This window comes from Eleutherodactylus coqui, chromosome 5, assembly GCF_035609145.1.
Source record: "Eleutherodactylus coqui strain aEleCoq1 chromosome 5, aEleCoq1.hap1, whole genome shotgun sequence".
Classification (NCBI taxonomy): Eukaryota; Metazoa; Chordata; class Amphibia; order Anura; family Eleutherodactylidae; genus Eleutherodactylus; species Eleutherodactylus coqui.
The window spans coordinates 251,390,635-251,402,844 of NC_089841.1; the positions used below are offsets into that span (position 1 = coordinate 251,390,635).

Below are 12,210 nucleotides of genomic sequence, written 5' to 3' on the forward strand. Positions count from 1 at the left end.
TCACTCACTCGTTTAGGGCCTCAGTCACACGGGCGCCGATGCACCCGTGTGACTGACATCAGCAGACAGACGTACCTGCAGACGGCTGTCTCTCTGCAGCGCCGGAGGAAAGAACATGTGACCGGCTTCATTGCCAGTCATGTGTTCTTTCCTCCGGCGCTGCAGAGAGACGGCCGTCTTCAGGTACGTCCGTCTCCTTCCTGCAGTCACATGGGTGCATCGGTGCGGTGTACGGATACCGATGCGCCCGTGTGACTGAGGCCTAAATGAGAATCGGCTTGCCTTAAAGGACCCTTAGGGTCCCCCTACACCAGAAGACTCCCGGGTGCATTAGTGCCCAACAGCCGCCCCACCAACTATCGCTCCTGTTCTTTTATGAGTGGTAGTCGTTCTGTGAATTGTTCGCTTTTCATTAATATTCTGCAGGCATACAAATAATCGTTGGCTCGTTCACTAAGCGTTCGGTTTAAATACCGATCAGATCTTATGGGGTAAATGTGAACAACTGAACAATTTTAATTTGAAGGCGCCAACGTTGTATCTGCCGGTATAAACAGGCTGCCCGAGCCAACTCGGTCATCCTTCCCTCAAGAAATCGGCAGGTCTAACCGGGTCCTCAATGCAGATATCTGTACAACATTTACCAACTCAGCTGTGAAGATACAAAGGACAGCCTACCTTCCTGGAGACCCGGCACCAGTTTGTAAACGATATCTTGCATTGTTCGGTCATGGCTGGAAAAAAAAAAGACATGAATAGTAGCAACACATGAAAGGTTTTACTTCAAATTAAGGGTATTTTTACACGGGCCGACAGCTGCCCAAGTAATTGTTGAAAAGAGCGAATGCGGTCAACTGTTGGCCTAAGTATGCACGCTCACTTGGTTTTCAGCTCAACTTAAAACCAAGCAACCTGCGTACACAGGCAGTCAATCATCTTTGGCGCGCTCCACCTCCATTTAGTGAGCGATTATGTAAAACAACAGGCTCAAAAATCGTTGGAAACATGTAAAAGTACGCGAATACAGTCATATCTTTATTATTAGTCTTTTCGCCATCACTGACATACATAGGAAGAGATAGCCGGCACCCATCAGGGCTTCCCGCAAGCACAGATTTTTAAGGGTCTTTTACCCAACATAATAATCATGCAAACAGTTTGCCTGAATATCCTTTTGCCCAACCATCTCGCCATGATGCCAATGATGTCTACATGGCAGCTTTCATAATCACTGCGGACCACTGTGGTCTGTTTCAACTGAAGACCTGATAGATCTGTGTATGCTGATGCCTACATAATCTTTTGGATTAGGTCAATACTTCTAATTGGGAAAAGCCTAATGATGTAAAATCAAGTAATGTCCCAATATGCTTAACCCTTTGCAATCCAATTTTGGATTTAGGGTTTCCTAGGGGGCTTTCTCTTTCTGCCATTATACAATGACGCCGTCTGCTGGCTAGAGCCAGTACTGCGGTATGGGGCATGCTGGAGAGACCCCTGACAACAAAGCAGCCAGTAATCTACAGTAAGAATACCCTGCCGGACGTCTTCCGACATTGGAGCTGTACAGCCTTCAATCAGAATGTCCCTTTAGACGTCAGACAGTAGACTGGAAAGGGTTAAGGCTGCTTTCATATCTGCATGGGGGTTCTGGTTTCCTGCTCTGTTATGGTAGCGGAAAAGGGGAATCTCCTCGCCGAACGGATCAGTCTTATGATGCAACCGAACAGTACCGAATGCCCTGCCCCCCTTGACTATAATGGGATCAGTTCAGTTTCCTTCAGCGGACTGCCGTTTTACCGGACAGCCATGACTACTCAATTTCTACGTCAACATAGTTGTGTGAGGGCTCGTTTTTTGGCGGGAAGTACTGTAATTTCTACTGGTACCTATTGGTTTCTATTTTTGAGTACATACAGCTTTTTAATCACTTTTTACAAAAAAAACTTTCTTTGAGACGGGGACCTAAAAAAGTGCAATGCAGGATAAGTAATGTGTTAATTTGATAGAACGGACTTTACGGACACAGCGATACCAAATATGATTTTTTTTTTTATTATTATTTTATTATAAATATGAGAAAACTATTACCTTTAATTTTTTTAAATAATACAACTTTTTAAAACTAAATTTTTCAATCTGTTATTTGATCGCTCCCGCAGTATGATGTAAAACTATAGCGCGATTACTATTTTCATAGTATTATATTACACCTCAATCTGACAGGCAGTCCACCAAGCCACGCCACAGTCCTCCGGCTTTATCAGTATTGGAGTATGCCATGGATAGAGCTCACAGGATGTCTAAAGAGATGTCCTAGCTCGAGTTCATTTCTACCAAACCAAGGAGAGATCGATATCTGAAGGAAGACAACGAGGATCTCTGCCGGCTCCAAAAGATTCTAAATTGAGGTTTCCAAATCTTTCTTGGAAGACGATTCTCCTCAATTACCTCAGCTCTACGTGGAGCCAACATTAAATACAAGTGGGGCTTCCCCACTAAGATGTTAGGAACTTCGATCCTATGTTGCAGCATTTGCGGCGGGTGGATTATCGCTTCTTAAAATATGGAGTATTTCTATTGGCCAAGCTGCATCTCCTCCAACAAGCACGTCCCTACCTCGAGTTACACAAGACTGGTACTCGGTTGGCAAGACTGTTCCTCATTCTTAATCGATCGGTACTTTCATGATGATGTTATTTTTATTTGCCTTTTGATGCCTAATTACATTAAGGAGCTGCTTAAGATGTTTAAATATGTTAACACACCCGATTATTATTATTGGCCTTTGGTGTTGTGTGAACTAGGTGAAGAATATTAGATTTATTTCCTGTTCTTTCATTATTTTTGTTTTGGTTATTGAATACAAGGGTCTTTTTGCATGCTACATATCCCCCCCCCCCTCCCCCCCCGATTTAAATGGTTTTTAATATCAATACTTCTTTGGTACCTAGCATCTTTTCAGTGTCTATTTTTAAAATACTGTTCTAGGGCTAAAAAGAAGTAACCCTTCTGAAATCTCAGATTAACACCATTGACTCCTTAAATAATGTCAACCCCACAGAACTGAAGAGATATTGAAACTACTAGCTAACCTTTGAAGCCTTCCTGCTGTAAACCATGACATCACTTTTCAGAAAATGAATACGCAATTTTATGCTCATGATAATTGTACTGGGACACTGCTGACTAAACAACTTAAAAATCTTAAATCTAAAGAAAGAATTAGGTTTCTTCTAGACTCTAAGGCCGAAGTCCGACGCAAGCTCTATTTTGCCACGGACTCTGCGCAGACGGCCTCTATTGAAGCTAATCGAGGCCATCCGACTCACAGCTCATACACAATTAAGATTGCATATGGGCCGTGGGTACCCATGTCATCGCTAAGGGATGGCACGGGAAATACAAATGTTGAAAATAAAAAAATCTGTACTGCACATGACCGACGCAATGCAGAAACCACATGTATGCAGGGTCACCGGACGGTTTCACAGCAGGCCACCCGCATGTGGGATCCGACCCACCCGTGTGAAGTCAGTCTAAAAGGGCACAAAATTACCGATCCCCAAGAAATTGTTAATGCATTTGCTTCATATTACTTTTCTCTCTTTAACCTAGAAGAAGATCTAAACAGATATCAACCCCAACCTGAGGAATCTTCAAAGCATTCTGAACAAGTAGCCTGCCTGCACGGATTTTTGCATCTGAGGTATTAGCGTTCATTAAAATTTTAAAAGCTCGTAAATCTCTGGGCCCAGATGGCTTATCTAATGGTTACTATAAAAAATACTGTTCTCTTCTGACTCCTTACTTGGTTTCAATGTTTAATGCGGCTATGGCTAACGGAACTTTCCCTTCAGAAATGCTGGAAACTTTGATTGTCACTTTGCCTAAACTTGGTAAACACACTATTTCTTGGAAAATTTTCGCCCCCTTTCCCTAATGAACATCGATGTCAAAATCTATGCTAAAATTGTTTGCCAGGGCCTTCTTTCCATTGTTGGTCGCTCTTCCACAGTGACAAGCCCCTGATGGAACCCATTGATTCCTAAATCTCACAAGACTGATGAGCTTGATCGTGTGGCTACTTTGGCATTTGACCAGATTCACTGATGATATCTAGAGGCTAATTTGGATGAATTTGGTTTTACAGGCAATTTCTAATGGCACTAGGCAAGGTTGTCCTCTTTCACCTCTTATTTTTGTTCTCCTTATGGAACTTTAGCCGAACACATCAGAATTAATAAAATTATCAAGGGCATTAAATTAAAAATAGGGCTTTATGCCGATGACGTCATCTTGGCACTTACTAATCGCATTACCTCCTTAGATCACATCCAATCTTCACTTTCGAATTTTGGAAAAATATCATAGGGTGAAAAATGCAAAATCTCAAGTGCTGAGCGTTGGTATCATTATACCAAATGACATAATTAGTCCCTTTCCACATGTTTGGAATGACCACTCTATACCTTATTTAGGTATACAAGCCCTAGTTCACACTCATTTGCTAAAAACTACTTGCTTTTATTCAATTATATCCCATAACTCCTAGACTTTCATAAACCATTTATTCCATGTGGCGAGAGGATAGCAGCGGCTAAACGGAGGATCTTACTACATATTCTTTACATTTTCTGAAATGTAATGATCCTGTCCAAAACTCCTTTGTCTCGTGTGGTGCAGAGTGTTAAGGCAGCAGAAATGCAGTCCTAAGCGCTTGCTCACGACCTGAAGGTTGTGGGTTCAAACTCCGCTTGGGTAAGGTAGCCGGCTCTTGGTTTTTTTGGAGGTCGGTAAAAGGAGTACCTAACCTGTTGGGGGGTGGGAGGGTGGTGGTAAAGATGACTGGGGAAGGCAATGGCAAACTACCCCGCAAAAACAGTCTGCCAAGAAAACGTCACCCAAGGAGTCAGTTTTGACTCGGTGCTTGCACCAGGGGACTTTACCTTACCTCGCTTGCTAGGATAAAACTTTACACTTTGGCTAAACCGTATAAACTATGAAGGCTCTTGATGTAAAAAAATATTTCCATGCAGCAATTCTACACCTAATTATACACTTGGGGACTCTTTCACATAAAACATGGGTTTCGTTAGAGACAACTGTCCTAGCAATTCCACTGATTTCTCTCCTAGGGGTTGAACTTCCCTCTTTACTGATACACACTCTACCAAGTGTACACATTTTGGCGGCTGTCTGTCAACATTTTATCTTCTCATCAACCTCTTTGGTTCCAATCTCAGTCCTTCCTCTACGTTTTTTATCTTCCATCCTCATTTTGACTTTGGAGTCGCTAGGCATAAAAAAATCTGTGATTTATATAAAAGTAACTCCATGCTAGACTTCTCTACATTAAGGTATGTGTTTTGCTTTTTTAAGAATTGAACGCAAGTAAAAAAAATACTTTTATTACCTATACAAAAAAATATAGGAACTTAAAAAAACACACAGCTTTCCCCATATTTATAATAAGAAAAAAAAAAAATCGGGAACAAAAACATAGTTGGTATCATTGCGTCCGTAAACGTCTGGTCTATAAAAAGTATTGCATTATTTTCGAGCATGGCGAACGTCGTCAGAGAAAAAAAATACGGTGACAATGATACTAAATGTGCATGTGTGTATGTGTGTGTGCGTGTTTTATTATATTTATATATATATGCCCGAGGAAGAATCCTGAGAGGTTTGAAAGCTCGCTGTAACATCATGTATTTTTGTTGGCCATTAAAAGGTATCATATCTACAAGATTACTTGGTTTCTCTTAATGAGAACAATCACAATCCACTTAGAAAATTTTTTCAGTGCATTATAGGATACATTAAATAGTACCACTGATGAGATTGTTGTTGTCAAGGGATAAATAAAGAGTTGAGATTTTTTGAAAGTGGTAAGGAAAAACTAAAAACGAAAAAAACTGCCAGTTCTCAAGGGATTAAAGACCATATGCCCCAAGAGGGTAAATGGTCAGCAGTTGTTTGCATGCGACAACTCAATTAATACTGATTGCTCTCTACTCCCTTTAAGTCTATTTGCATTTGCACCATAATGCGGGGGAGGGGTGTTTAGCTAAGAGTGAACAGACAGTTGTTATTATATATTGTATTTTTTTTCCCCTGCAGCTTGCTATAGATGCAGAGCGAGCCCGGGATGTCACGCCAGTGTGGCGCACCATAGTGACACAGAGCAATCCACCGCTTTGTCAGTAGGGGTTGTATTCCTGTATGGTGCGTCGCACTTGTCTATGGCTGGCATCCTTGGTATCAGTTCATATATGCAGACTATGTTTGTTAGCAGTCACCCCTCCACCAATCTGGGCTGGGTTGAGCTGGGTGGCTGCATATTAGTTGGCACTGAACATTTAGCTCGCACATATTGTAATCTGGCTCTCTGCATCCTACCAGAGTCTATGGCGATTGAGCCGCCCTGCAGTTTATCAGAGGGTGCATTCTGGCTTCTTTTTCTATGAGTTAAGACAGTTGTTAGTATGAATCAAAATAGTAATGACCACCTGATCACATGACCATGACATCATCAAATGTTCTCAAACATAAGACATGCAGAGCCTGACAGCAGCCGTGTGCTTACAAGACCTGTGATGATGTCACCGTCGTGTAATCAGCCACCTGGGCTCTGTGTCCGTGAGTAAGTTACATGCTCCACCTCTGATCAAATGGCAGAGGCGTTATCACAGGTCCTTCATCCCTGTACAGATTATGGTCGGACTACATCCCCTACAACCCACCGCGGCCACAGTTGCTATGGAATAAGTACGACCAGCTGTCAGTGAGTGACTGTGTGAGTTACATGTGAAGATACCACCGGCATGGGATCAGTCACCAGGGCTCTGAGCTCTGCCCCTGCTCACATGACTGTGACGTTATCACAGGTCCTACATCCCCTACAAACCCCCATAGCCTCCGTTGCTATGGAATACTAACAACCACTTGTCTGTAAGTGCGTGACTGTGAGAGTTACATGTAAATATGAAACCGTCATGGGATTAGTCAACGGGGCTTTGACCTCCATGCCTGATCACATGACGGTGACATCATCACAGGTCCTCCAAAAACCTGGGATGAGTTAAGACAGTTGTTAATATGAATCAAAATACTAACAACCACCTGTCCATCCGTGAGTGAGGTACATGCTCTGCCCCGATTACATGACCGTGACATAATCAAATATTTTCCAACATAAAACATGCAGTGCTGGACAGCAGCTGTGTGCTTACAAGACCTGTGATGAGGTCACGGTCATGGGATCAGGGGCGGAGCTCAGAGCCTCAGTGACTGATCACAGGACATCATTGCACCACCAGAAACACTGGTACTAGTAGTATTATGTGCAGTGTGCATGCAGGCAAACAATGAGAATCTGTGAGCACTCTGTAGCTATTGGTTGAAGCTGCAGGACACTTACAAATGGCATAGCAATAGGGGATTGTATAGACAACTGCGATGTTATTGTATCTTGTCACCACCAGAAGAATAGGTGGAGACAAGATACACACCAACAAGCAAACACCCCCAATTTGATCGGCTGCACTGGAGAATGGCAGGCCACGATCTCCCCTCCTGCCTGGTTTCACTCACCCCTCCTCGGACGTTTGGCTTGGCCCTGCTCCTCTCTGGCATGGCGATCCCACTGAACCACCACGCTGCTGCGCATTTGTGCCATTGGGCTTTTCAGTCTGCTGCGGGGGCCCCCCACCTGCCTGTACTCACCCGTGCCTCGGCGCCTGTGCTCCCTGGGCTGCTGTCAGCAGTCTGTCAGATGTGGCCTGGCATACCTGCTCTGAATGTGTCCGCAATGCGGTCTTCCATGTAAGCTATGCTCACGGTGGCCTGGAGCTGGCCTGCCCTCTGTCCTTCTGGCTTTCCCCGGCTGCTGTCAGTGTGTTGTGCTGGCGGCAGGGCCAGCACTCCATGACTGTTCCCCCGGCCCTCTGTACTCCTAGTTGCCAGACAGCGGCCGGTCGATGGAGATGGGGGGGGGGTATGCTGCAGCCCAAAGGGTCGCCATGCTAGAGAGGCGCAGGGAAGGGGACCAAGGCCAAGGCAACCGTCTGAGGAGGGGTGAATGAAACAAGTCAAGAGGGGAGATCCAGCACAGACAATCAAACTGGGTACATTTACTTGTAGGCGTGTATCTTGCCTCCACATATTCTTCTGGTGGTGACAAGATACAATAATACCGACAACTGCTGCTGTAGGTCTCAGTAACATCCAGCAATAGTTGATGTAGGGCTATGATCACACAATGCACGTAGCACGCTGTAAACCTGCATTTGGGTATATTGAAATGGTGCTAGTAACTCCACTTGATCGATTATGAAAATGTGCCTGTAGGTTCACTTTAAAGTTCACTAAGAATTATACAGGTTATGACATGTTAAAGTGCTTCTTTAGACTTGTAACAATCAAACACATAGTGTAAACCACAATGACTGAAAACTAACATATGATTAATAGACTCTGATTTCCAGAACTCTCACTTACCCTATATACTGTAGAGGGTGGCTTTGATGGATGACAATTCTACACGTAGGACATGTGTTATTTTCTTCCAAGTATTTCACCAGGCAACTTCTACAAACTATAAAAGAAATTAAAGAAATCTATCATTTTCTTAATCACTGGCTTCCTTTTTATACATTTATTTTTAAGGGGCACGAACCGACTACCTGTCACACCTTGGAGGTCTCCTCGGTATATTCCAGTCACTTCCTTGTCAAGGACCATCTCGGTGATGGTCAGATTTTTTACTTTTACTTTCAAATCAATCCCATGGAGCATTAACCCAACCTTAGTTAAGGCTATACCATTTTTTTCCTGCAGGGGTGGACAGTTTAATTATCATTACCTTGTATATTCACCTAAGCAAGCCACAGCCCATTTGGATTAGCTGTAATCTCCTCTATTATACCTGTGTGACACAAGCTGCATGATCCTGATCATTATCAATAACTGTGATAGGAGTGCTCGTGTCCCCCTATAAGCAGTTTCTGTGGTAGATCCATGTAACAGCATCACACATACTGAGAAATTGACTAGAAAATGAGCACATAACCCCAAGCAGATCTGAGCCGGTCAGAACTGAGATCACATGACCATCTGAGTAAAAAAAAAAAAGCTGGGAGTTTCAGACAGAAAGAAATAACTAATTGTGGTAACACAAGCTCACTTATATATATACCGTGGGGATAGCTACATAATGAATGAATAAAAAGAAAATCACCGTAGTAGCTGTTTAAAATTTGGATGCTTATTTCTTGTGTTTTTAATTCCACTTTTTCAGGCTGCAAAAGCCTAATTAACAAGATATTCTAATTAAAATTGTTCCTTTCTTTGCTCCACCATCTGTATAGTCTAACAAATAGAACTTTCTACCATTGCAGTTTTGCAAATGTACTGCGCAATAGTGCCATCTACTGGTCACACCAATAATTTGAATTATAAATAATATAGAAGAGGAGGCCGAAATTCAGCCTGCATGATGTAGCTCATAACCCAGATGTATCTTACTCAGAATAGTACAAAAAGAGAGAAGTCCAAGGCCCTGAACTGTGATGAAGCATTAGGGAAATGCAGAACAGCCATTAGTCTGTGCCATGTGCATCAATAAAGGGGCTAGTTATTGGAGAGTGCCGCGGTTTTGCTGGTTATTTGGATTTACCTAAGAGCTACAATTATACGCACATGTCAAACAAATAAGCTAATAATCTATATTTGCCGGAAATTCAGTAATAAAGAGCCAAAAGTAAAGTGCTCAACTTGGGATTTGTCAGACGCTGATATAATGGGCTGCTGAAGTCTTAAGAGCAGGTTCAAACACACTAGGATAGCTGTAGGTAAAATGCTCCCCTGGTCAAAAGCCATCTCTCTCGACCCCTCCATATACACGCACGCTCACCTGTCATTTAAAGCACTCAATACACGAATACAAAAACTTTGCGCAACTCAACAATGAAAGTCGTAAGACAATAGGATGAAATATACGACTTTTCTTTTATTTAGTGAATTAAAACCCAGCAAAAGAGATATGCATTTCGGAGTGAACCCCTTCATCAGTCATGCTGGGAGGTGCATCACTATTGGGAGTGGAGAGGTATGTACTGGTATGCGCTGGTGGCATCAGGAGTGGAGAGGCCCGGGGCTGTGACCGATGAAGGGGTTATTGTCTCATGACTTTCATTGGAGAGTTGTGCCAAGATACCCATTTTTTTATTCACATATACAGTCCACCCACCTTTGGCAGGTAACGTGGTTGGCAGCTCCTCCACCCCGACTTCTAGAACCCCCCTCAAATGTTTGAGTCCAGGTCTTACGCCTAAGACTCAGGCTTTTCACACTTCTGGCTTTGCACCCCCCCTTTTCTTTCACCCTCAGCTTTTTAAAGCACTCTGGCATCTCTAGTACACATTGTATTGTATAAAGTGTAAGGCCAACAATAAATACTAGAGATGAGCGAGCATACTCGTTAGGGACAAATACTCAAGGAGTGTCATCTTTTCTGCCTGCTCGTCCGCAAAGATTCGGGTGTGTGGATAAAAAGAAAAAAAAAATCAAAAACAAGCTAAACAAATAATTGTAATTTGACTCCTCCTCCGCTGTGACCTATAGCTCCCCGATACAGCGTCATGGTTGCCCCGACAGGTTCACTTTTCATGTTTTTTTAATTTTTGCATCATGTATTGATCAGCAGTTCATGGGAACTTGTGAAATATAAGTTTCTGATACACACAATTGTTGTTCTACAATATAGTTTAAACCAAACAAAGTAAAATGTATTTTCCATATTAAAAGTAACCTCCTATTAAAGTTTATTTAGAAAATGCTCCGCTTGTCTTTTGCCTGCAGGCTCTTCTGACATCGGATGACTTTGAACCACTTAAAAGAGAATCCTGAAAACCCCCTTGAACTACTAGAACGTGTGGACAGCAGAAGAGACAGATTCAGAGGGTGTAAGTCTTATCTATAAACCGGAAGTCTTTTTTACTCCCTCACAGTAAAGGCCCATTTACATGCAACGATTACCGCTCAAAATCAGTTTAAATGAACGAATTTACGCGATAATAGTTACATGTAAATGTAAGGCCATTGTGCGCTATTTGATCATTTATCGTTTATCACCGAAATTCAGCCTGCATAATAATGGTCATTAGTTAGTTTGCTTTTAGCTTCATTTAAATAGCATTCCTTCAGTCTTTCAAAGACTAAAGGACAACTTGAGGGGAGGAGCGATTGCTTGCCTTGCATTAAAGGGGTTGTCCCGCGGCAGCAAGTGGGTCTATACACTTCTGTATGGCCATATTAATGCACTTTGTAATATACATTGTGCATTAATTATGAGCCATACAGAAGTTATAAAAAGTTTTATACTTACCTGCTCCGTTGCTGGCGTCCTCGTCTCCATGGTGCCGACTAATTTTCGCCCTCCGATGGCCAAATTAGCCGCGCTTGCGCAGTCCGGGTCTTCTCCTGTCTTCTATGGAGCCGCTCGTGCAGAATGCAGGCTCCGTGTAGCTCCGCCCCGTCACGTGCCGATTCCAGCCAATCAGGAGGCTGGAATCGGCAATGGACCGCACAGAAGAGCTGCGGTCCACGGAGACAGAGGATCCCGGCGGCCATCTTCAGCGGTAAGTATTGAAGTCACCGGAGCGCGGGGATTAAGGTAAGCGCTCCGGTAAGCTTTCTTTACCTCCCTGCATCGGGGTTGTCTCGCGCCGACCGGGGGGGGGGGGGGTTGAAAAAAAAAAAAACCCGTTTCGGCGCGGGACAACCCCTTTAAGCCCCATTTACACACTAGAATGAAGAAAAGCCATTGTCTTCTGGCATGAGAAACAAGTAGTCATTGTGCTTTGGAAAGGCCAACAATTGCCCTCCTCTCAAGTTGTTCAGTTTTTGGCCACCTGCAAACACAGCAGAATCCGACCCCTGCTGCCGGCATCCCTGCCTCTTTTCTCCAATGTCGGACATGAGAAGTACAGATTTTTTTTTTAAATCCCTTTTTTTCCCCGCCCATCACTAAGTGATGACACAGGTACCTGCGACCTACCTGCAAAGTGAATTGCGGATGGGCTACAGGTTGGACGGATTCCATTAACTTCAATGGAAGCCGTCCGTGTGGAGCCCGAACAAAGATGGAACATGCTGCGATTTTTCCTCTGCTTGCAGAAACCAATGGCAGTGTGCAGGAAGCAGAGA

General features: G+C 43.3%; 1 protein-coding gene across 1 annotated transcript in view; it reads right to left on the reverse strand.

Moving 5' to 3' along the window:
- PCGF3 (polycomb group ring finger 3) overlaps positions 1–12,210 on the reverse strand; it is a 97,484-nt gene that overhangs the window by 16,430 nt on the left and 68,844 nt on the right. The window contains exons 3-4 of the mRNA XM_066604478.1: positions 8,503–8,599; positions 679–734 (exon numbers count right to left, since the gene is read on the reverse strand). Of these exons, the coding sequence (XP_066460575.1) occupies positions 679–734; positions 8,503–8,599 (153 nt within the window). The remainder of the gene's footprint in view (positions 1–678; positions 735–8,502; positions 8,600–12,210) is intronic.